Below are 27,573 nucleotides of genomic sequence, written 5' to 3' on the forward strand. Positions count from 1 at the left end.
CTATAAAAGTTGTTTCATAACAATTCTTTTCATCAATTTGGATTTACCAAAAATTCATTTTTTATATCAAATTTTGAGAATATAGTAGTATTATAAAGTCGAGAGAATAAATATTATTTGATTAGAAATCAAATAACGAATCTATTGTAATACTTTATTTAATGATTTATAATTAATTATCAATTGAGGAATTCATTGTTTTAATTCTTCTTGTCTTTTTTTTTTTTAACATAAAAGACAACATAACTCCATAGTGAGTTAAGTTTCCCAATTAATTATTTCGTTAATAAGTCACTAATTTCTTTTTTGTAGAATCCTAAGAGTCTATTATTCATTTGAATAGGTCTTGCTTTAGGTGAGATATTTTTTTCAATTAATTTTTTGTCATATGGGTAATTCAATTATGATTTTTGCTACTTATCATCTCCACACACCACATTTATTTTTATTTATTTATTTATTAATTTTTTTAGTTTTATTCTTCTTAAACTAATTGAGTTCTTCTACTCATTATCCATACACCACACATTTGGTAAGAGATAAAAATTAAAAAATTATGTGTGGTGTGTGGTGTGAGGATAATGAGTAGAATTTTTCTTCAATTACATGTTGTTTTCTATTCCAAAAAGTATTTGGCAAACTAAAGCATATTTTTTTTTTCTATTATTGTCTTGAAATTATTTACATTTTGAATCAATAATGGATTTGTCAATTGTTCTTCAATTCTTTTATATTTTAATTCTTATTTTAGAAAATTTATTTATTTTTTTTCCATATTGATTTTATGTTTTGTTAGATAATTGATTTCTTTGGTTAATGAAGTATTTTTTTAGATAATTTATTTCATTTGAAAAAGGTGAAAATAAAAGTCTACATTGAATTTCTTGTCCTAATATATTAGTGGAAATTCCTTTATCTATTATAGAAAAAAGATATAAGAAAGTAAAAACTGTATTTTCCAATATTACCTTGGTATTAATATTGTTGACTAAAATAAAGGTGGTTTTAAAATAAACTCCATTGTTACAAATATGTACATGTCATAATTCATAATTTATATTAAATTTTGTGTCGTTGGCTTGAGATAAGATCTCTTTTATTTTTTCGAAATATTTAAAAAGTATTAGTCCTTGGAAGTAGCTTAAGTCTGCTCTAGTATCTAGTAATACAGCTGTGGTGAAAGAGAATTCTTGAAATTATTACTTTAATATATCATTTTTAAAAATTTATTCTATCTAAGATATTAAGAAAATTTTCTATTTTTTCTCGGAGGACAATTGTCGAGAAGGTTTTTCCTTTCTCTAGATTAGGGCTAGTGATTTTTTATTATCAATTTTTAATAATAAAATTTCTTATAATAATTGTTCATTAAAAACTTCCAATTTAAGGTTAGAAGTCTTTAAATGTTTTACTTCTTGTTTTGTTTTATTAATTTCTTGTTGTAAGTCTTGTAATGTAATTTTTTATTTTTCTGTTTTGAATCTACTAACTATTTCTGAAAAATTAAAGAGTTGAGATACCAAAGTTGTATATGTAATTTTTGTTTCAAAAGTATCTTTTAATTTTGTATAGTAATCTTTTTTCTTTTTTGGATAACTGATATTATCTATTAATACTAAGATGATATTTTCATGTTTTGATAAAAAAAATTAATAATTTTATTACATATACAATTAACCTTATTTAAAAAATAACATTTGTGAGCAGTTTCTTCGTCATCTTCCGATTCTATATTAAAAGATTGATCTAAAATACTCGAATCTTTTAATTGATAAATTTATTCAGAAGAAGTATTTTCTTCCTCACTCAATGATGTTATAAAAAGGTTTAATAAATTTTCTTTAGCGTTTCAGGTATATCTAATTTATTAATTTGTTACTTGACTCTACAATTGGATTTAAAATGGCCTATTTTTTCATATTTATAACAAACAATCTGTTTTTTCTTTTATTATATATATATATATTTATACTTTTTGCAGGTTTATTATAGATTTGTTTGTCTTTTATCTTTTTATAGGGTAGTTTATATTTTCATTTTTTGTGAGAATAGTTTTTATAATTTCCTTTTTCTTTTTTATTTTTCATAGAAGGAAGTAATAATGGAGCATAACCAAATTGTTCACAAAAGATCTCTAACTCTCTTTACGAAATTTCTTTTATTTATCAATTTAATCGTAGATCATTACACATAGTTAAATTAGTTCTATTTGTAATAGTTATAATATCACCATAAGTAGGATTAATAAAATCAATTATCCCATTAGGTTTTACTAATGACTCTCATACCTTTTGGGCGAAGTAATATAGAAGTCTTGCTATGAAATTTTCTTTCCAGTATGGTTGTTGACAATAATTTCTAATCATAATTTTGGTTAGAAATACATATCTTACCAACTAAAATTAGATAATTGAGGGCATTTAAGATTGATTAACAAATCACTAGTTTTTTCTTTGAATTGGATAGGGTCACCAACAGAGTGTTTAGTCAATACAAAAATTAAAGTATTAAAAGTGTCTTCTAATGGTTAGCCATCTTCTGTTTTGATAATCTCCATTCTTTCATTTTGTCTATATTGATTTAATATTATATTTTTATCTTTTATTGAAATATAGTAATCTCACCAACCTTTTAGTTGGCCGGTAAATTCTGTGACAAAAATATGTGCTATGTGCTACTTGATGATATGTTATTTCATTGCTTTTATAAATATTAGCAACCATAATCATTTTTTGAAGTTAGTCTCGGATGCTAATTTCGAGTGATGGAAACATGATATTTAGAATCTTTAACAGAATAATTATTAACATGATCTCCTCTACTTTTGTTAACTTGGATATCTAGATTTTTAAATTAGTTTTTAGTATTACTTATTTCAGAATCAAATAATAAGATTGGTGAGTCTATTTTGTTAACACATTAATATGTGATTGTTTATTATAAGTGGAAGAAATATTAGTAATATTTAGTTTTTCTAATTTATTTGAGATTTTTTCTATTAAATAATTTTTATTTTTTGAGAAAATAGTTTTTAAATGAGATGAAATTTTATGAGGAATAAATAAAGGGATTTCCTTTGTTTCTCTAATTGTGGGATTAATAGAAGAAATTTGGATTTTGATTCTTTCTAATCGTTTACTCGTAGTTAGTAAATATAAATTAGTGTACTTGTTTTGTTGAATAATATTATTAGCATGTTTAGTATCTATAATTGAATTATGTTTCTTTAACGGTGAAGTTAGAATTTGAGTATCTCTTTAGCTATATTTAATAGCTTCAAAGTTAGGTTACTCTTCATAAACTATTGATCACTGCTTAATCCATTGGTTATTAGTTCTATTAATAGTAGATAATTGGTTTGATTTGTAGATTTTAATCCATGTACAAAATAATATATTTACCTGTCCTTCATCTAAAAATTCATAATATTTCTTTTCGATATAATCTCTTTCTATTTTTGAAAAAGTTGAGAAGAATGTCAATATGTTTTGTTTATTTTCTTTTTTCATAAAAGTTTGTTTAAGATATTTTTTATTAATCTTAAAATCTTCTTTATTAAGAGTATTTATATGGGTATCATCCCTAACTATTTGTGAATATACTAGAGAAGAGGGATCTCTAGGTTGATCATAAGCATGTGAGGTAGAAGGTATATTATTATTTACAACATAAATAGGTGTATTTATAATGTTTCCAAGAATAACTCATTGAATTTGGGTATCTAAATTCTAGGACTTATTCTGAGAAATTGAGGTAAATACAGACCTAGATGTATGTAATTAAAAAATGCAAGTACAGACTAATGGGAAAATGAACTTTTAAAAGATTGAAAAGATATTTAGACTGATCCATTTAATTTTTTATCTATGTAATCTAGATCATTTGTAGCATTATTCTCTAATTTGGGTAATGGTGTTATATTATCCAGTTTCCATTCATTAGGGAGACTAATATGATTCAAATTAATTTGTTTATGAATCTGTATACTAGAGTTTGGTGTGCTAGATTGTAATAATAATGTGAAACTTTTAAGACTAGTAATAAGGGCATGTGGTTCTAATGTAATTTTCATGTGTTAATAATGGATGATGTAAACTACAATTAAAGAATGTGATCCTTATATCATGTGGTAACACCACTAGTTTTAACATTTAACAATAATGCATGCAAGATATTAGCATTAAACAATGAAAGAGAATAATTAAGATAACAGTTAAAATAAATAGGGCCTTGATACAAACTGGATTCTACCATACCAAGTAATGAGTCATAAAACTTATAATGTGTCCATCTCTTAAGCAAAGTAATACTGAAGCATTTAGTCCACTTCTTGTAAGGTGTTTAACGATAATTTGTACTAATCCAATATGTATAAAAGAATATTTTTGCTCAATATGATGCTTAATAGCTTCCTCGGTTAACAACTGTAATGACTCATATTCATTATTCAAATTAATAGTTTTCTCTATAGTTTTGATTGAATAATTGCTAAGAAATGATAAGTAACGCTAGATACAGTCATATGTTGTACAAGCACCGCGCACTCCTCTTGAAAAAGAGTAATACCTATTATTAAAAAATTAATTTTTTTATGTGGGTTTCAAATCTATTCACTTTTTTTCAAAAGGAGTGTGCGACACTTGCATGCTCTATAACTGCAAACATCATTCTCTTCTTTCAATATCTATTATATTATAATCTTCATGATTAATATAATATGATAGTACAGGTATACATATTGAAGATCTAGCTGAATTTAATTTGAACAAGGAATTCATTGATCTAGAGATTAGACAAAGATATCTATTTCAAGGGGAATATGTAAATTAGATCTTGAGGGAATACCATTAGAACCACCCTAAAGCTTCCTAGTATTGACATAATGACTAACATAATTTCCTTGACTTACCAACAGAAGACTCTAATAAACACTATTCGTGCTTTCTAGAATATTTTATCAAAAATCTATTCATAAGAATTTCTTACTCTCCATCTCTCTTTTTTAGCAAGAGTTCTGCTAATGATGTTGCAACAACAAGAGTTATGCTATCATTCTTTTGAGATTAGAAACTACAAAAGGACACAAAGAGAACATGTAAATTAAAGTATTCAAGTAAGATCAATGAAGTTTAACATAATTTGAATTACCAATTCCATGGATCTAATTGCGTAATTAATGCGAGTTAAGTTAAATTCATTATATTTTAGTGGAACGGAGATTACAAATACTCGATCTACTAGTACTCTCACAAGCTATATATACTCACTAATTCTCACAAATATTACAAAAATTGTTAGAAATATTATATTAGAATACGTAGTGGAAGCGATATTACCTAGTTGGTAAATCGTAGATCTAGTGTGGTTGTTCCACAGATTCTCCATCGTCGTCATTGTTCATCCGTAATCCTCTTGGCGATGGTGGAGTGTGCTACGTGGTAATACCAGAATAACACTCACTAATTCTACCGTTTAGATACCAGGACTAGAGAGAACTATTTGAGAAAGAGATCGTTCTTGATTCAAGTAAGTCATCCAAAGGGGGAGAGGTTATGTAAATAACTACTCTAAGCATAACCCCGGCTAGCCATTAAGGGTCAGCCATCAAGTTTCATAAAGTGATTTAAAAGCTACTTCATAACCTCCAAGAGAATGTAAAGGGATGCCCACTATGGGTACGTGCCCCTTTCATACAAAAACAATCATCCCAAATCTCATGATTACTCCAAAATACACCCAAAAAGTGCCAAAGGACATTATTTTTTTAATAAATAAACATTATTAAAATTTACACATGATACGTCGTAAGTATTTATTTGACAAGAAAAAAATATTCCCCCAACGTTAAAAACATACATGGATAATAAACCAGGTCGTCGAAGCAGGCCGAAGGTAAATTGTAACCTTTACCAAACATAAAATTTGGATTTTCTTCACTTTGATCAGTACTTTCACCCATTTTAAAAGATAAATTCACATTTGCCTTAGTACTATCGGAATGACATGATTAACATTCTCGATCAATTTCTCCATTTTCTTCTAATTTCAAATATCCCACTTTGCTAATTTTCCTACAGTCCCTCGTGCATGCTAGATCCCCACATTCCCAAGTTGAAAAATTAACACCTAATGAAAAGACCCTTGCCACACCATATCAGTCTCTAAATTAATTCCATCTTCCCAATGATCAAGTGATCACACCTTAGTTTTAAATACCAATGACATGAAGGAGCAAGTTTAGTACGTACTGGGAGGCTAATTTTTTGGTGGATCAAAAGTCATGTATCTCATGAATCTCCATAAAGTGATTCGCAATAGTAAGAAGATGTGACTCATGCATGCCATCATGTCTACCGGCTTTGTCCCATTATGCTCTTTGGTAGGGCAGGGATCAATCTACGTCTCAAGTATATGAATCTCAAAATAATTATCTTTGTCCATATATATAGATATGGCTGCTATCCGCCCATATATATATATATATATATACCTTCGCCGGCTCTCACCCCAACCCAAAAATCACATGACCCATCTAGAGCTGATACCAGAATCTTTCGATGGACACGGATATGAGACCCACAATTGCGGTCGTGGGTATTTGTGACCACAAAACTGAAACATGGTGGTCAATCCCAATGACGACAGACTTGAGAGTTTGAGACCCATGTGGCATAGCGCTGGGTCTAGTGACCACAGAGTGTGCAAGTGGGTCTAGGATTGAGCTATAGTCGTTTCCAAAAACTGATAATTAAAAATTAGACATGACGCACCAATAAAGAAGTTCTCACTAAAAGTAAAATTTCTTTCATGTCATTTCTTCTCTATAATAATGATTACTGTCAACTTTCTCGAACACAAATATTTTAGTTTCATCAACTCATGCATTTTAGCTTTGATACTAATGAATTCATAAAGGTTATTGAGTTTTAGATTAAGTTTAAGAACTAATAAACTATCGCTCTTGTTGGGTAGAATTGCTTTGATACACTAGGTAAAGAACAATGCTTCTTCTCTCCACCAAAATATAGTCTGAAATGGTATTTCATCACTAACATAAATATCTGTGAAGGGTCTCTAAGCGCATGCACTGAAGTCAATAACTCAAAGATGAAGGCTACACGAATTTTTTCCTCACTGGCATTTTCATAAACACCTAGAGTATATAGTATAATTTATATATTATATAATTATAATATAATTTTTTTTCTCACTAAATCACGACAACCGTAATAACATTTCCTCAATAGTAAATACACATTATATAGTATAATTAAAATATTATATACTATATATAATATAATAATTATAGTATAAATGTAAATTCAAAAGAATCAAAACCCTAAAATTCAAATAAAAGGAGTTGGAACTTGGACTTATCGTTACTAGTCGGAGCTGATGACGGCAGGACGAGAAAGGATATGGGACTAAAGGGAGAAAAGATGAAGGGAGAGCAAAACAACACTGTTCCAATGGAACGAAATTGTTTTGTTATTAAAAAAAAAAAACAACTGTAAAACGACATCGTTTCACATATTTTTTTTAAAAAAAGTCAGAGTTTGTAGTCGAATAAGGGCTTCGAACTCCAACTCCGACTCTGTATAAATTATCGGAGCATTTTCTAACTCCGACTCCGTTGGAGGCGTAGGCTGAGCGGAGGTCAGCCGGAATCGGAGGTTTTGGAATTTTGCATAGCCCTATGTGGGTCTAGGGTGGAGACGTTCAGCACATGGCCTAGAGAAGAAGAAAAAAGAGAAGGAGAAGGAGAATGAAATGAGATGGTAGACAGGAGAGCTAAAGAAATGGGTGTAGGTGTAACGCCCCAAAAGAAATTTGATGGAAATAATTTCTTTTATTTAGATATTGGATATACCATGAGAACCTAAGAGAAATTTCATGGGTTCAAAACTAGCTAGGTTTTGGCTTATTAGCGTAGTCGAATTATGATATGCTAATGAAACGTAATGCCTTTTAGATTTTTTAAGCACTCAAGATCATACTTAGACAAAATGGATTGTATCGTTAGATTCGTATAAATTTTTAGGATTTTATGGTATAATAAAAAGTTTCATGATTTACGAGTGCCAAATGGGCCAATAAGAGAGCGCCATGTGGCGTCTAGCACACCACGTCATCAACTAGCTGACCCCTGGCCAAGTAGGATGTCCAAGTTAGCCTAGGAACACTAGAAAATCTCATAGACACATGGCACCATAACCACCTTCCATTTGGGCCTCATTTTATACAGGTCAATCTTAGTATATATGTGTAAGGAGATTGAGTGTGAAACAATTTAACCCATGCTCCTCTTACAAACCCATATCTCTTTTACACACATCATGCCCCTCCACTCATGACTAGCTGCTTCTTTTACAAGCCCATACCTCTTTTACACACCATGCCCCTCCACTTATACCCTTGTACCGCTCATGACCAGCCTCCATTGGATTTGACTTTGAAAGTCTAAAATTGAGACACCCAAAGCCCCACACCAATCAGGTTGCTTTTCACTTAAGCTAGTCCCAATTGCAAGCAACCTAGACCCACTCCTTTGTACCACCTACACTGGCCATGCCCTACCCAAGGGGCAGGTTTTCCAGCCCTCAAAACCCCTCTTACACTCAAGCAAGAACAACCCCCATAGTTGAGATCCAAAATCCCAAATCGAGAGGCTTGGTTTTAGCAAAAGAACCTTCTAGCTCCTAACTCTCGGTTTGCAAAGAATGTGGAGGGTTTGGTTTGATATCTCAAGCTAAATATGACTATTTGAAAGAGAAGAAGAAGAGAAGGAAGTTGGACAACTTCTCTTAGAGACTTTCAATTTGCAAATTAGAAGGTAAGAAGAAAACCATCACATATTTATATTCAAGTTTTATATGTCTTTTTTGGTTGTTGGGATGTCATATTAATATTAGCATTTGACTACTTAATATCTTAAACTATTAATTTTTGTTAATATTTAATTTAATTTTATGAAAATATTAATTTTCTTATATATTATAGTTTGGATATTGATAATAAAATATTTTATTATGAATCCAGTTATAATTGTGAATTATTTATATAATTATCCTTATATTATATATAAAGTTATATTAATTGGGTTAAAAAATAAATATACGGATAAACTCAACCTATTTATATGAAACGGGTTAAATGTGTTGTATCCAAGTTAACTCAATAAAAGATAATTATTATGTGTATTAAGCGTATCGTATTGTGTCATCCGTTATTTATATAGGTCATGCTAAGATTTTAGGATCTGACTCATTTAATTAAATGGGTTGTATTCATTTTATGTAATATAATACTCATGACTTGTTACGACATGAAAATGACCCACAAATACAAACTGTCACCCCAAATCTAGATCAGAATCTCTTTTTAGAATGATGGATCTAGTCCCATGGCTTGAGTTGTGGTAACCTTTAGTATGGCTTCTTTTGCAAAGTGTATCAATCCCATTATAATTGATCTCAAAAGAAGGGCAAAATTTTTCCAAATGTCTAATGAGCAATTGTAAGAAGAAAATTTCTATTTATCATCTTTTTTACTACCATACTCTCAATATCTCCTTTTAACATGATGGATCTAGTTCCATGGCTTGAGCTGTGGATCGTGGTGACATTTAGTATGGTTGCTTTTACTTTGGCTAATAAAGGGTGCAAAGTGTATCAATCCCATTATAATTTATCTCAAAAGCATGGCACAGATCACTAAATGTCCAATGAGTAAATAGTTAGAAGAAAAAATCTAATTGTCGTAATTTTTTCTATTATATTCTAAATATCCCTTAGTGTGTTATTAAATGATTGGTCTACATGTTAAACATAACAAATAGTCTCCAATCATTTAATACTACATCATTAAATGATGATGATGATAAAAGAATGGTGGATAGTTTTACTTTTGTTAGCATAAGACGAAGTTTTTCTTTTTTCAAAAAATGTAATGCAAACAAATACAATTGAAGTTAAATATATAACTCAAACGAAACCGGAAATACTGCAGTTTGGAATATCAAAACTTTCCATGGGATCTTCTACTTCAAAATAGAGGGAGAAAAAAAATATTATATCAATATCTAGGGGGAATTGGCAAGAGAAAAATAAGAGTAAACTTTGAGCTTAGAGTCTAGAAAAGAACTATTTTGTGGTTAAAAGACCATGGGGCTAATCTAGACCACATTCAACTCAATTAATTGTAATTTTTCTACTGTGATCTTTATATTGTCTCCTAAACAGTAGTATGTCTGGGCTTGATGCAACTTACACGAGAACTAATCTACTTTACTTCAAAACCAACATTCTCACAACCAGTGGAGAGGGACCCATCCTCCTTCCAAATTCTAAATCTCCAACTCATTTTAAAAGTAGTTAGGACAACTTGACCCATTCTTCTACAATTAAGAAGCATATAAGTATCAGAAAGATTGTCAGTTTCAATCTCTACGTACAACATATGAGCATAAAATGCGTCGTATAGTGTGAGCATAGAATGTGTCATTATGCCATTGATCTGTTTAATCTATCATCGTTATCTTTGTGCTTATAAGATTTGAAAGGATAGGAGAGAGTCATTACCAAGCTTACTTATAATTTAACATCTACAAGCAAGTAAGAAAAAATATATGAAACCTATTTCTTCTTCCATTTGGTTTTGGAGAAGGGCACGGGCAGAGGACATGAAACTTCTTTTTTTCCTTGTGAGATTTTCTGTTTATGAGGAAATAGTTGAGCAGCAATAAAGAGCACATTTTTTCCAAGTACTAAGACAAGACAAATCCTCTCGCTTTTATCTAAAGATAGACATTACTTCATTACTTTCCACCAGATGTATAAGTAAATAAAGTTCAACCTGCTAATCTCAATGCCGAAGAGTCAATGTTGTGAACGTACTTTAATATCCACAACATACTTTAACATCGTACTAATGCTCACCATTATTTCTACAAAATCTAGTCCTTGAAGTAATGAACTAATCTAGAGAAAATTTGGGAAGGAATCCTCACTAGAAGAGCCATAAAGTATCCAACATTATAAGATTTATAGTATCAATTATCAACTACCAACACTCCAAAACATAGATCAACAATGTCATTATATACATGCCAAACAACAAGGACCTCATCCATATGTCAACAACATTAATATTGCCAGTTTCCGCCCCAAGAGTAACTGCAACATCACACAGACAATCTTGGGGAATTCTAAGTTTCCAATGACCATAGTCCATGGAACTCCTAGCTTAGGGTGGTGGATTTCCTCCAAGTAAAGATGGATTTTGTTCTTATTTGCTTAAAATATCTTGTTTCTCTCGATGTATTTCTTGTACTTTGAACTATTCATTGCAAGAAAATATACTCTCAAAAAAAGTTTAATAGAGTGACCAAGTCTGAAAGAAGCTAGCAAATCAAAAGCCTACAATAGGATATCACTAGCATAATTAGGTCCCAATCTGGGTCAGTGATTGGAAATGTGTCTCCCCATGTATATGAAAGAATTCAGAATGGGTTACTAATGAAGCAGAAATCTCGCACTAAACACAAAATATTGGGTCTTGACATGTATTAATAATCCCTACTTGCACAACTATGTCAGAGACAACCATTGACATAATAGATAGATATTTGTATAGTAGTTGCAAATAAACAACAAAGCAAGAATTACTTCACACAACAAAGTCAAGATGCAAACATAAATCACTATCAGCAGGACTACATGTATTGATGCAAAAGTGTACTAGGAATGAAGAAACAATCACAAACTTGTATAATACCAACAACGACAAGCAATAGACTTGTTAAGTACGTGTTCCACGAGTCTTTGGACTCGACTTTGGTGTTTGGGAGTCGTGGGGTCTTTTGACCTGTGCACCCCATTTCGTTTCACCGCGAGTCTTTGGACTCATCTTTGGTATTTGAAGTATCACAGAGTCGTCTAACCTGCGCGCCCTTTTAGTTTTCGAACACGCCTGTAAGGAGGGAAATCATCTCCTGTATTTATTATTCTTCAATGTAAAAAATAAAAACAAGAAAAACAAAGGGAGAAAAAGGAATTTTTCCACAGTCCACCAAAGCTCTCTACCTACAACAAATAAAGATGGCGGCCCAGAGTGCCTAATGCACTTTTGATGCCTAAGTCAGTGATATGTTGAAAGAGTTATCACTCAGAACTTTGAGAATGTGTTCCTTTTTTCCCCCTTGGTGTCACCTTCTTATCATGTATATATAGGCATGGTAGATTACCGATAAGTAACGGTGATAGGTTTGACCCTCTAGTTGTTCTTATCAACTTGTATCTTTGATATGATAGTCATCTCGGAGATATTGGGTATATCTCAATTGTTTGGTTTGATCGTCCTACCCATCATACTTGGTGGTTACAGAATGGAGTCGAATTTTTTCTAAGACCTAGATGACTACTTCATCCTGCTCTTGGTCTCGTATCAGTTGGGCCTCTATACTGACCACCGGTTGGGCCTCTAGAATAGGCTCATTTCCTACTAAGGACTATAAGGACTCTCCAGTTATCCTGCTAATTCCCTTTGCATGGGTGCGAGGGGAATTAAATGATTGATGGTGCTACCCCGCTTGTCAGTTGACCTTCCCGTATCTTGGGTTATAATGTCGCTGCTAGTCTGTTCACCCCCCATCTAGATGTGTAATTGTCCACGTGTCATCTGTTTCTTCGTAGGGACGTGGTGGTTATTAAATGGGTAACGGACTAATGCCCCCTTTGGGCGGGAATCTAACAAACACCTCGCTTGATGATTATTTCTTAAGGGCCTTAGCAATTTCAAAAGTCACCCACTTTCACGACACGTGTCTCCAATTTTCGGCAAATACCCCTTTCCGTTACATCATCAGATCGTGTAATGATGTTGTTGTCAACCTCCCTTTGATTTCTTTACTCAATCACGTAATCGTCGTTCATTTACTCCTTCATAATTATCTTTTTACTTTTCTTTCCTCTTCTTTCTTTTTTCTTCTTCCTTCTTTCTTTTACATTCGCGTTCTTCTCTCTTCGTATTTTCTTGAAAATCTCATATATTTCTTTGTCCTTGCTGTGAAACCCTAGCTTCATTCAATTCATATTGGCCCAACAAGGTTCTTCTCGACCCACTGTTCGTGGTTCCCTCTCTTCTGCTCCAAAATCCTTTACTTAGAGGGATGTCCCTTACATTGAGGGCATCGACTGACACTCGATTCTCATCTTTAGAGACCTCACTAAGTTGAGGAACTCTTATGGGGTTCCAGACTTCGTGGTTCTTGAGCTTTCTCACTAAGGTGCCATCAACGCAGAAGGTTTCGCAGAGAAAATGGCCTTGTCGGTCTGTGCTTTCGTCCATGGCCTAAGACTCCTCTTTTGGTGCGACATTTTTAATTTCTTGAAGTTGGCGCTCGCCCAACTTCATTCCCTCGCTTAGAAGGTCCTCATTTGTAGTTGCACCGTTTGGCAGATGGTTTTGGAGCCTGCCCGAGAGGACTACCCAGATTTAATTGCCTGGGAGTTCTTTACTGTTTATTTGATTGGGGACTCTACGGGCAACATTTACAGCTTCAAAACGTGTTCTGGACGCTTGGCGCAATTTGATTCCCACTATTCCAATGGTAAACAATGACAGAAGAAATTATTGTTTATTTCTGATCAAGGTTGGGAGTTCATTGGACATGAAGCATTAAAGAGTGAATTTCTAGTTTCCGCCAACTGGGGTAGAGTTCTTGATGAAAAAGTGGTGGTGGCCATGCTGTTGGAGTGGGAAGAAGCTCGCATTGACATGGTTCTCGCCTGGGATCAGGAAAATGAGGATGCCATTTGGACTGAGGTCTTCTTAACTTCAACCAATATTGATCGTTTTTTGGTTATGTCTGACTGCTTGTGTGTGAGTGCATGGTCTTTCATTTTTTACCAAGACGGTAGCTTCTCCCAAGGAGAGGCCCCTACTCACCTAAGAAAGCTAGTAAATATTCTTGCCCAACAGGCGTAGCCGTTCAGGAAGAAGATGATTCTCTCCCCCAAGGGAGCCTTCTGGCCTCCAGTCCGCCCTTGGCCCAAAGTGGTGCCAGGGTGGATACAAAGGCTTCTGTTAGCATCGATGAACATACCTCATCGACCTCGCTTTCCACTATTAGACAATCACCGACATGTGGGCTTGCCTTGGTCTTGATAACCTTAACGACTTGATGGGAAAAACGTTTACTGACTTGGCCACCGCCTTTGACTTTGACCTCCCTACTTGGGACTTCAACTCAGCTCACTCACCTTCTTTCGAGCTTCGCACGATCCCTTCTCCCAACTCATTATAGGGCAGAGCGGAGGGAGACATTGATATCTGTGTCGTCTTCTCTTTGGGTCTCTTTACTTCGATGCCTCCAGGAATTTCTTCACTGGTGGTCGACGAGGGAGCGGGCCGAGAGGAGGAACAACTGGCCCCCTACCCCCCTTGGGTGAAGGGGAGAGGGAACCCACTCCAAGCTCTCTCTCAACTACCGCTTCTGGGGTCGAGACTCCACCACTGATTTGGACACGAACGGGGAACGAGTTTCTATCCCTTCTCCCTCTTGAGGAGGGCGCTCCCGCCAAGGAAGATGGAGGCTATGAGAGGCCTATTCTCCCCAATTCTATTATGGTGGAACCTATTCGGACCTCTAAGGGGCCTGATCGTGTCCTTGGGGGTGGGGTCTCTTCTGTTCCCATCATGCCGAGGTCCCAAAGGGAGAGGCACCGGGCCCCCTCTTGCCTCTTAGGGGCAAGTCTATTAGAGACATGATCGACCGGCTAAGGAACTTCCTTTCTTCAGTATGATTTGCTCTCTTTTTTCTTCCTATGTTTTTTTTTTTTTTTTTACACTATTGTATTTGGCTACCTAATTTTTGTAGGGCATGGAAGACTTAGCCGCCTGAATTGTGGCAAATCGGACTGACTTAGAAGAGGAGGTTTGGTTGAGGCACATGTTCCTTTTTTTGGTGAGGAGGGAGTTTGAGAAGTGGAAATCCGAGAAGGTCGAGTTGGAGATCCTCCTTGAGCAAGCTGATGGTTATGCATACTTACTAGAGGCTGAGGTGGATATTCTTCATGAGGAGGCATGAAGACTTCGAAGTGAGCGCATGCGAACTAGGGAGGCTAACACCTATAACGGTTTTGAACTAACACTGCTGAGGGCGGAGCGGGATTCTGCTCGAGCCCAGTTGTTTGGTCTTTGAGAGGAACATGATTCCTCCCAAAGAGAATTAGTGATTGGTAAATAGCGTTGCATTAATATTTTAGAAGTTGTGATGACCATCGAAGAGAGCTAGGGGTGTGTTGGCCTCGAGCTATTTGAAACGTAGGGGGCCTTGGAGGATCTCTCTTAGAGGCTTGGGACGATGAAGAAGGACCGGGAGTGGGTAGATGAGAACTAGAAGAAACTAAATGAGAACTTGTTGCATCTCGATGCAAAGGTCAAGAAGCGGGACCAACAAGTGTCGGAGCTGGAATCGACGTTGGTCCTCGAATGAGGAACTTGTTCGTCTCCTCCCCCAACTCATGGTGGCTAGGGCAGTTTGCGATCGGGCTTTTGGTTATGGATATGGAGCTGGGGTGGCACAGCTTAGGTCCTTCTTGTTGGCGAATCCTCAGACCAACTTGAATCGGTTGAACTTTTAAGTGCTTAGGCCTGATCCAACCTCCTGCCAATTCATTGACGCCTTGGGGCACGACACCATGCCCAGTGCCGTTTTTAGTGCAACTTCCAAGTCCTCAACTCCTGCTGCTCCTCCCTCATAAGACTCTTTGCCATTTCATTCTTTTATTCATATATATTTCTACCTCAAACTATGTTCGGACCTCTGTTTACTAGTTTTTTTGGGTACTTGTTTTCTTTGTTGTAGTTTGCTTTGTATTTGCTTCCACTTTTGTTTGGGTCGCTGGAGAGATGCTTCATAATTTCAATGACTCGATAAGTCGACCACTTTGTCCATTGCGAGTCTTTGGACTCAGCTTTGGCGTTTGGGGGTCATAGGGTCTTTAGACCTGCGCGCCCATTCGTTCCACCACGAGCCATTGGACTCATTTTTGGTGTTTGGAGGGTCACATGTTCTCTTGACCTGTGCGCCCTTTTTGTTTCACCTCGAGTCTTTGGACTCATCTTTGGTATTTGGAGGATCGCAGGGTCATGTGACCTGCGCACCCTTTTCATCACCGCAAGTCTTTAGACTCATCTTTGGTGTTTGGAGGGTTGCAGGATTTTTTGACCTGCGTGTCCTTTTCATTTCACCACCAGTCTTTGGACTAATCCTTGGTGTTTGGGGGTCACGGGGTCTTTTGACCTGCATGCCCATTTTGTTTCACTGCGAGTCTTTGAACTCATATTTGGTGTTTGGAAGGTCACAAGATCATCTTACCTACGCACCTTTTTAGTTTCCAAACACACCTATAAGAAGGGAAATAATATCCTTTATTAATTATTCTTCACTGTAAAAAAAAAAAAAAAAAAAAAGGGAGAAAAAAGACGTTCCATGGTCCATCAAAGCTCTCTACTTGCAACAAATAAAGATGGCGGCCCAGGATGCCTGATGCACCTCTGATGCCTAAGTCAGTGATATGTAGAAAGAGTTATCACCCAAAACTTTGATGATGTGTTCCTTTTTTCCCCTTGTTGTCGCCTTCTTATCATGTATATATAGGCATGGTAGATTACCGATAAGTCAGTGATAGGTTTGACTCTCTAGTTGTTCTTATCAACTTGTATCTTTGATATAATAATCATTCCGGAGATATTGGATTTATCCCAACTGTTTGGTTTGATTGTCCTACCCATCATACTTGGTGGTTATAGAATGGAGTCGTATTGGTCTCTAAGACCTAGACGACTACTTCATTATGCCCTTGGTCTTGTATCAGTTAGGCTTCTATACTGACCACCATTTGGGTCTCTAGACTATGCCCATTTCCTACTAAGGACTATAAGAACTCTCTAAGACTCACCTACCCAATTCAATGCATCTCCCCCGCCTTCTGCATATGAATGGTGTTGAACCAAAAATTCCATAAAAACAAATGTCCTAACCTAGGGTAAATTGGCATTTAAATTGTGAGACAAAGTAAGAAGTTGAATAAGTTAAACTTCTATAGACAGATGCTAGAGACACAAAAGGATCCCACAAACTGACATGACATAGTGCTAGTGTGCCACATCAGTCTTTTTTTTTTTCATTGTGTCCCTCCCTTCCTCTCTTCCCCCTCTCCTCTCCCCTCCTCCTGCCTTCCCCGCTCCCTTTCCCAAACCCTCGAGCCCAGTGCCACCACAACCCTTCACTGACATCGCCCTTTACCACAGCTCAGCCATCTTCCTCGCTCCTCACCAACATCTCCCCCTTCCTCACCCCTCATCGGCAAGTCCGCAATATCTCTTTCTCTCTTTGGGCTCTGGGAAAAGAACGGATGGGTGAGGGGGTGGGGGGAGGGGGACGTTGGCTGGGGCTAGGGGAGTTGAAAAAAAAAACAAAAAAACTTAACTAGCATGCCACTTTGGTACTGTGCCATGTCAATTTGTGAGATTTCTTTGTCTCTCTAGTATTTTTTTATTGTTAAGTCCACCATGTGAATTCATCTTCCATATTAAAGCAGCAACAAAATAAATAAATTACCAATACCTCTTGCCATAAATGTGAAATAAGCGCTAGGAATATAGTTCCTTTTCAAGGTTGAGTTGTGTAGATACCTATACGAAAGTGAAACACTTTCCAACTCTCAGAGAAGAAAATAAAATGTCATTCTTGATAGAATTAGCACAAACAAAACAAACTCCATTTGACTAATCAATCCAAATTAATATAATAAAGAATACGTTTTACCGAATAGTTTTATTTAAAAGTATTTATTATATATATTGTCTATTTGGTATAATTTAATTTAAAAGATAAATTTTAAAATTTAAATATTACAAATCAAATTATATAATATAAATGATGTTGGGTGTAAAACCTTTTAAACATCCATCCTCAGTGTAGCTTTCGTAGGTTTCTTTCGTATCATCATTTGGTAGGGACCCACTAAATAACAACTAGAAATTCTCCACTCATGGTAGGAAATCATCACAAAATCTATTAAATATTTCTTATAATCTTTTTAAAGTTCTTATAAAATAAAAAAAATAATTATCTAAAATTTGAAATTCGATTTAATTAAAAGACTCAAGATTTAAAAAAATAAAAAATTAATTTAATCATTCTTTTAACTACTGTCTCTAATGTAATATTAAATAACAAAAAAAAAATATTTAAAAAAGTATAAATAGCATTTTACATATTTTTAAGAAATAAGAAAAACGAAATTATTTAAAAAGTTATAATATTGTTAGGAGGCATATTAATCGTAAACCGTAAAATAGTTATTCCGGTAATCTGTATCATCATTTATTCTCTAATATTTTGTTTTAAATTTTCTTATAAAATATATATTATTTTTTTAATTTTGATTCACGTTACTGGAACAGCCGGACGTGACGATTGGTCCGTAACATACGGAATAGTCTAGTATGGTCAAACAACAACTGAACGAAGAACATTTTTTTTACTGGATTCTTGTTTTGTTCGGCTAAAACGGATCAAACGATCATGATTGGCCAGTTTCATGAGATCAAGGTATATACATGAACCATCGTTTCTGTCGCCGATTTGATTGAGAAGAGCAGTATCTGTGTCCGTCTCCGTGCCTCTGCGTGTTATTCAGAGAGGGAGAGAGAGAGAGAGAATCAGAATGGTTGGACCAATGAGACCGCAGTTTGTGCTGTTCGGTTCTTCCATTGTTGAATTCAGTTGCAGCAACGAAGGATGGGGTGCTGTTCTTGCCGACATATACGCTCGCAAGGTACTTCTTCATGATCTTCTTTCTAATCCCTCTGTTTTTTTTCCCAATTTCTTTCTGGGATTATGGAATAGAGCCAGAAACCTTAATATGAAATCCTAGCGCAGAGATTGTAGCCCAATAAATTGTTCTGTTAACCCTGTTCAATCTCTTGTTGTCATAACTGTTGATTATGATCTTCCTATGGGTATAGGCAGACATATTGCTGCGAGGATACGCTGGCTGGACTTCGAGGCATGCTCTACGGATTTTGGATCAAGTTTTTCCACTGGTATTTCTTAATTTTCTGTCACATCTTAATCACACCACGACTAATAATTTTCTTGCAAACAGACTATTCATATAGCAGATTCCTTACCTATAAGATTGTGGATTGGCATTGTCAGTCTTATTTGCTCCTAAAAAGTGCAAATGCTATCACCCAATTGACGTAGCTTGATCCGTAAAAAGAATTACAAAAATTATGTTACAAACCAAAAGCTATTCATGTAAAATAAATCTGAAGAACCACGTCAAGTTTTGTCAATTTCTTATCTTGTGTGCAATGAAGTTCTGGTCCAAAAAATGAACCCTGTTATTTGGATGAGAGACCAAGGTGAGTCCAAGAAATGGTGAGTTTTAGCCTTTAAGCTATTATTCAAACAAAATTGGTGTACAATGTGATCGATTGTTTGTCTGTTTCATCGTCCAAAAAATGAACTTTGTTATTTGGATGAGAGACCGAGGTGAGTCCAAGAAATGGTGCGTTTTAGCCTTTAACCATTATTCTAACAAAATTGGTGTGCAATGTGATCAATTGTTTGTCGTTTCATCTTTTTCATGTTGTCATGTAAGTGGCGGCATTGTTGCTTGAAAAATGTAGATTTCATGCCTCAGTTTTTGCTTAATGCTTATCTTCTGTGGTTTTTAAATCCAGGATGCCGCTCTACAACCTTCATTGGTTATAGTCTACTTTGGTGGTAACGATTCGATGCACCCTCACCCATCTGGCTTTGGCACTCATGTACCACTTCCTGAATATATTGAAAATATGAGGAAGATAGCAACGCATCTGAAGGTAGGTAATCTTTCAGCCTAGAGTTTGGCACTTCTTCTTTTTGACTCCTAGAGTTAGCATTTTTGAATGTGTATAAAACGCATGATTTAATTTGAGAAATAGGTCCTCCATGTCTTTCCCACTGATTTTCCATCTCTTCTGCTGAAAATGTGGTAGCCTGCACAGGTTAAAATAAGCAGGTAAGATAGTATCATTATAAACTACAACAACTTATGGTGTAGAAACCTTGGCACTCATCTCAAGCAGTGGTTAATTAATTTGGTGCATAACACTGATCTTTTTGTTTCCAGAAACTGTCAGAGAAGACTCGCATTATCTTTCTCAGTGCTCCTCCTGTCAGTAAGGAAAAAATCAGCGAAATATATAGGTGCTTATAGCGATAATCTTGTATTGTGTGTTAGTTTCATGTAAACACTTTCAGTTTTAATAGCATATTGTAAGCTGGAAACAATTTTTTTTTTCTGATGGCATATACTTAATTGAAACGTACTAGTGATACATTAGCAGAGCTGCGAACAATTGAGTCTTGCCGAATATATTCAGAAGCCTGTTTGGCGCTGTGCCAAGAGATGGATGTGAAAGGTATTGATCTTTGGACTGCACTTCAGAAAAAGGACGGTTGGGAAACTGATTGCCTTACGTAAGTTTGCTTACATGTGTCATAGATTGAGTTTTTTATTTGTATTTTTAGTGCAATTTCTATCAATTATTAAACCCCAATACTCAAAAAAATGCTTATTGAAATCTACTGAAAGCCAGTCCTGAATATCCCTCTGCAGGGATGGAATACATTTATCAGCTGAGGGGAGCAAGATAGTTGTGGAAGAGATAATGAATGTCCTTAGAGAGGCCGACTGGGAACCAAGTCTACACTGGAAGTCAATGCCAACTGAATTTGAACAGGTTTTATCCATTCCTCAACTGAGTCCTGATTTCAAGACCGTGGTTAGTATCTTTAAGGCTAGCTATTGCAGATACAGTCAGTGGGATAGGTTCTAATATGTATTATTCCATTTTTTTTTTCATGTCAAATATTTGGCAGCAATTTGAAACTTTGAGGTTGATGATGTTGAAATTAGAATTATAGGGAATAAATTCACGGCAACCTTGAGTTCAAATTATGAAAATACATATCTAGCCAAAAATAATTCCCATAAATGTTTGTAATTTCTACTTGTTCTATTTGGTTCATGTATAAGTAAACCTGTCTCTCTTTTTTCAACCTGTGTTTGTTGTGCAAAATGGAAAATTGTTCTTTGACCCTTGACACCACCAAAGAAACAATTAAGTGATGGTAAATGCTAAAAGGATAACTTCTTGGAGGTGTCAATTTATTCCTTTGGGAATTTATAGGATTTTAAAACGAAATCAAAGGTTTATCTAATTATGTCCTAATATATTTGAATCCCCAATAAAAAAAAAAGGAAAAAAAAAATTGTTCATGCCCCTTATGTTTTGACCAATCACCTACTCGAGATTAAATACTTTTTTTTTAATAAAAATAATAATCTCATATACTAATACCATCTGTGGATTAGGTCCATCAAGTAAGAATTGTATCTATTCTTCCTTCTAACTGCCATCTTTAAATGTTTGCGTTTTAGTGATCAATGGACTTGAATCTATCAATGCATCCCTACTCACGCCTACTTAGGAGTGTAAATTTAAACTAGAAAACCGAAAAACCGGTCCGGACCATACCGAACCGGTTGGACCGGTTTTGAACCGGTCCAGTCTAGAACCAGTTCTTGAATTATGCAAACTAGCCGGAACCAGTCCGGTTTCGGTTCTATGATTTTCAGGACCGGACTGGACCGGATTGGACCGGTTGAGAGAAAAAAATATAAAAATTAATATTTTATATATAAGTTTTATATATAATATATAATTATATGTGAAATTTTTATATATAATATATATAATTATATATCATATATGAAATAATTTCATATTATAATTTATAAATTATAACATAAAATATTAATCTTAAATATGAACATTTGTAATTTGTTTGATTATATCATATGTTATTAATATAATTATATATAAGATAATGTTATTATAATTTATAAAATAAAAGTTTAATCTTAAAGATGAAAATGTAATTGATCATATGTTTTAAACATAATATATATATATATATATATTAAATTATATTATATAGAGTCTAATATATTATATAGCTATACTAATATATCAATTTATAACTAATACTAATTTTTTTACTAAAATAGATTTTTTTATTAAAACATATGTTTTTAGTATTGCAGATTTTGTAATATGAACAAATTTGTAGAACAGATTTTTTGAAGCAGTTTTTTTTATTAAAACAGATTTTTTTTTTAATTTTTTTTATAAGTAAAAAAATATTATATATCAAAGGAGAAACCAAGTACACAAAATGTATATAAGAAAACACCTTACCCAAAAAGCCCCTAATGACTCAAAAAGCCCGTGAAATAAATAACCCAAAATACACTAGACCGATCCCCAACCCTTGTCTCTCGTAGACCTAAAACTCTACCCGAACACCCAACCCCAAACCCTTGATTCCCATCTTCATAATGTCCTCCCTTTAGACTTCCTTCTAGTTGAGCTACTATCCTTAGCGTCGTAGTTAATTGCCCAAGAAAGATGCTGTAACTCTCTGCTTTTCTTGAAACTTTTGGTTTCAAGTGTGTAATCGGAAAACCGGACCTGAAACCAGTAAAACCAGATATACCGGTTTAGTAGGGTAACCGGTGCGTAATCAGTTTTGAAAAATATAAAACCGGTACATACCAATTCGGTTCTAAATTTTGTCCAAAGCTGGACCGAACCGGACCGGTTACACCCCTACGCCTACTCTATAATGCTCAATGGAATCCCCCATAATTCATTAAACCATCCAGAGGTCTACGCCAAGGCCACCCCTTATATTTTCTCCTCTTCATCTTAGGTTCCGAAACTCTTTCCAAACTTCTCTTACAAGAGGAACAACAAGGTAACTTTTGAGGAGTTGAAATCTACGGAGATGGACACCAATCACCTCCTTTTCACTGATGATCCGATTCTCTTTAGCCATGCAACTGAGCGTGAAGCTAACACAATAGCCAACACTTTGCAACTTATGAGACATGGTTAGGCAAAATATTAACAAAGGGAAATCCAGAATTAACTTCAGTAAAACACTCAAATCCCTCTCGCGCAATCGCAATCTCTAATCAACTTGCTTTAAAACAACCTAATGAGATGGGATGACCACCAGATAGACAGCAATTCAGTTGTTCAAAGAGACCAATTCACACACCCAAGACCACTCCTCCAAACATAATGGACAAAGCTTCAATCTGCTAACATTTATGAAAGGCATAAGCTTCTCCTATAAAAGATGCATGGAAGATGTTGGTCACCAGAGTGAGGACAGTGCATACCATACACAATTATAGGGGAGATGATGTTGTATTGTGCCCTCTGTGCAAAGTCTCCAACAAAACATTCGAGCACCTTTTGTTGGATTGCCAGTATGCCAAGGCCCAAGATCCTATGGCAGGAGTCCTAATGGCCTCTCAACTTTCAACCCCTCGAATGTCATATTGAATTGGATCAAGGGTATTCTTAACCCTCATCTTTCTCTTAACATTCCTCCCAAAGAAAATCTTTTCTCCTTTGTACAATAACTGTGGACATGAATGGCTTATTTGCAACAATGTTTATTATGGGCTAGCTGAACGATGTCAAAATGAATATTGACATTTCGACAAACATTCCAGGTTAGAAACAAGAGTGATAGAAACTTCCACCCCAAAATTAGCACAAATGAATTTTGATGTAGTAGTTAGGAGCATCTTCCTCATGGCAGTAGCCACATGCCATGATGCTAAAGGCACTCCCCTCTTTGCATGGGCATCCAAATAGGAGAGAGATAAACCATCGGTGGGTGAAGCACAATCAGCCTTGCTAGTAGTCAAGAAAGCTTGAGCATCGGGCTTGCGTAACTTCTTAATAGAGGGCGACTCTCTTAGGTCCTGTTTGGAACTTGAGTTTAGTCTAATTTTAAATTAAGTCTAACAACCAAACACCCAACTCTTAGATTAGTAAACTCATCTCAACTCAAAACTTCTTTACACGTGGGACCCATAACTTTTTTCAACTTAACACCTCTTTACACGTGAGACTCAACCTTTTTCCACTTCCTATAAATACATCTAAACTTATCTTAATATCCAAACACATATAAACTCATCTTAGGTGGGCCTTATTGATATTTCTTGAGTGATTCTTTCCAAGTTGGTGTACCTCTGTTAATGCTCAAAGATTATTTCCTTTCTTCATTTCTTTCCTTTGTTGTTAGTTGTACAGAATAGACTAAAATCTCTGTAATTATTTAGGTAGTTACTACTTTCCTAAGTTAGTCTATCGGGATTCTTAACTTCAAGATCTTACCATGTACAGTGGCTATTTATGCCAACATTGAGAAGAGCAATACAAGTTTTTCAAGGAAATCTTATTTTTGACTTGGTATCAAAGCCAGATTTCGATCAGTGCTGAACTCTCATATTTTTTTTTCTCTTTTGCACCATTTCGAATGACAAAACTGAATCAACACAATTATTCATGTTCAATCCGAAAACTTTGGTTCACAACCTGCATCATTCTTACTGAAGTTAACTACGATGTATGGTCCCAAATCATGGAGATGCAAATTGCAGGACGTGAGAAGCTTGAATATATTATGGGCAAAACACCACTTCCATAGGATACTGATGCTTCCTATGCAAAGCGATATGTTGAAAATCAAAAGGTCAAGGGGTGGTTGCTAACCTCTATGTCGCCAAATATTATGAAGCGCTATATTCAACTACGTACCGCATATGAAATCTGGAGTGCTCTTGCCAAAGCTTTCTATGATGGATCAGATGAATCACAACTTTTTGCACTAAATCAGAGAGCTTTTTCTACCAAACAGACTGGTCGCCCTCTATCAATCTATTATGGTGATCTTGTGGAAATTTTCCAAGAACTGGATCATCGTGAAAGATCCTGATGATGTTATTGCCTATGAAAAATTAGTTGAAAGACTGCATGTACACATTTTCTTGAATGGATTGGATGCAGAATTTGAACAAGTCCAAGGAGAGATTCTCAGGAAGGACCCGATATTGGATCTTGAAGAATCCTATGCTTACATACGTCGTGACTCTGTTCGCAGAACCACACTAAATGGTGAAGTTGATCGTGTTGAGTCATCTGCAATGGTGGCACATCGAGCTAAGCCTAAACCAGATCGATCAACGGGTCCTACCACTGATCAAAATTGGTCATCGGGATCTCAGAATCATAGCTATGAGATTGGAACAGCAAAATCAGAACGCATTTGTACTCATTGTGGTGGAACTGGGCATACTAAGTCACGATGTTATGAACTTATTGGGTATCCAGAATGGTGGGATCCTGCCAAGGCACCCCGCAAATGGAACTCTAAACCAAATCATCATGCCTCAGTTGCAGTCGCAGAACCTTCCACCACCAACACCATGAGGATGCCTCAGCTTTAATTGCTACATCTGGTAATGTTCTTCATACTTCTGCTCCTAGTAGTAGTAGTGAATGGATAATTGATTTTGGGGTTACTGATCACATGACCTTTGACAATCATCATATTCAATCTATGAAACCATCTGAACAGCATATAGTATCCACAGCAAATGGTACTCCCTCTCCTGTTATTGGAGAAGGTTATATTACATTCACTGAAAATCTGAGTCTCGATTCTGTACTATTTGTTCCAACCCTCAATCATAATTTATTGTCAGTTGCTCAAATAACTCTCACTTTGCATTGTTTTGTGATTTTTTGGCCTAACCTCTATGTTTTTAAGGACATATGAACTCATAAGACAATTGGTTATGTTACTAGAAGGGGAAAGCTCTATTACCTTAATTTAATGCCAGTAAGTTCTCATTAGTTAGCTCAAGCTTTCTTAGTGAATAAATCTGCAGATTCTGAAATTTGGCTGTGGCATAGATGTTTGGGTTACGCATCCTTTGGATATTTAAAGAAATTGTTTCCAAAACTCTTTACTCAATCATCTGTTTCAGAATTTAAGTGTGATGTGTGTGAATTGGCTAAAAGCCACCGTGTTCCATTTCCCATAAGTATGAACAAAAGTCCAGCACCTTTTATGATTATTCACTCTGATGTCTGGGGTCCAGCAAATACCCCCTCTTTTAGTGATAAACGGTGGTCTGTTTCTTTTATTGATGATCACACCCGTATGACTTGGATTTGCTTAATGAAATCAAAAAGTGAAGTTAGTTCATTGTTCAAACAATTTCATAAAATGATAGCCACTCAGTATCAATCTAAAATACAAGTCCTCTGTAGTGACAATAGTGGAGAATTTGTTAATCAAGATTTGAAACAATATCTGGATGATCACGGCATTACTCATCAAACTACTTGTCCTTACACCTCTTAGCAAAATGGGGTTGCAGAGCGAAAGAACCACCACCTTCTTGAAGTTGTTCGTGCTTCCCTATTTGAAGCTCATATGCCGACTAGTTACTAGGGTGAAGCCATCACAACTGCAGCTTATCTTATCAACCAAATACCCTTGAGTGCATTACAATTTCAGACCCCCTTGAGTGTTCTTCATGAAGATGTGAGTTCCCCTACAGTGCCAAATCTGTCACATAGAGTTTTTGGGTGTGTAGCCTTTGTTCATCTTCATAAATCATTGAGAAATAAATTGGAACCTCGAGCTCTTAAATGTGTTTTTGTTGGTTATGCTCAACATCAGAAAGGTTATCGCTGCTATCATCCTCCCTCTCGCAAACTGTATATCACTCTTGATGTTGTATTTCACGAGGACAACATGTATTATTCTACTCCCGAGTCGTCAATTCAGGGGGAGAACAGAATTGAATTGTAGACCCTTAATCATCATTTGGACACCTTGGATATTATAAATGGTGAAAAATTGGATGAAAGAATTAAGTGTCCAAGTGGTGAGTATTTGGATTACAGCAATGAATATCTAGATAACACAAATGAGCATAATAATTTACAAGATGAAATGAGTCAAGACCAAATGGAAATGGTGCAACTAGTAACTCAGCCAACTACTTCCCTCCTTCATAATGTACCAGTTGATCAATTGCTTCCTGAGTTCGAGTCCATGTCTGAACCTCAGGTAACTTCTAAAATCCACCTAAAGGTACTACCCCCATCGAACCACAAGAGGAAAACCTAGAGTGAACTATGAACCCCTTCTTAATTCTAAGTCTCAGTATCCCATGAGTAATTTTGTGTCTTACCATAGATTGTCAAAGGAAAGTAAAGCATTTGTGAATCAATTATCTACTATATCTATTCCTAGTAGTGTGCAGGAGGCCTTGAAAGATCCTAAGTGGAGAGAAGCTATGAATGAAGAAATGAGGTCCCTCCAAAAGAATTCAACATGGGAAGTTGTCAACTTACCTGTAGGAAAGACACCAGTCGGATGCAGGTGGGTATTTACCATTAAATACAACGTCGATGGTACCATTGAAAGGTTCAAAGTAAGACTTGTCTCCAAAGGATATACTCAAACCTATGGGATTGATTACATGGAGATATGGCCAAGATCAATATTGTTCGTATTCTACTATCTCTGGCCGTGAATCTTGGCTAGCCCTTATACCAGTTTGA

General features: G+C 35.3%; 1 protein-coding gene across 1 annotated transcript; it reads left to right on the forward strand.

Annotated features, from left to right (window-relative positions):
* Positions 1-18,494: 18,494 nt before the first annotated feature.
* Positions 18,495-21,122, forward strand: LOC121266438 (GDSL esterase/lipase CPRD49-like). The gene is made up of 6 exons (XM_041170252.1): positions 18,495-18,848; positions 19,039-19,116; positions 19,762-19,902; positions 20,193-20,269; positions 20,396-20,542; positions 20,682-21,122. The coding sequence occupies exons 1-6, from the start codon at positions 18,738-18,740 to the stop codon at positions 20,899-20,901; spliced, it is 774 nt and encodes a 257-aa protein (XP_041026186.1). The 5' UTR covers positions 18,495-18,737; the 3' UTR covers positions 20,902-21,122.
* The last annotated feature ends 6,451 nt before the right edge of the window (positions 21,123-27,573 follow it).

This window comes from Juglans microcarpa x Juglans regia, chromosome 5D (assembly GCF_004785595.1).
Source record: "Juglans microcarpa x Juglans regia isolate MS1-56 chromosome 5D, Jm3101_v1.0, whole genome shotgun sequence".
Lineage (NCBI taxonomy): Eukaryota > Viridiplantae > Streptophyta > Magnoliopsida > Fagales > Juglandaceae > Juglans > Juglans microcarpa x Juglans regia.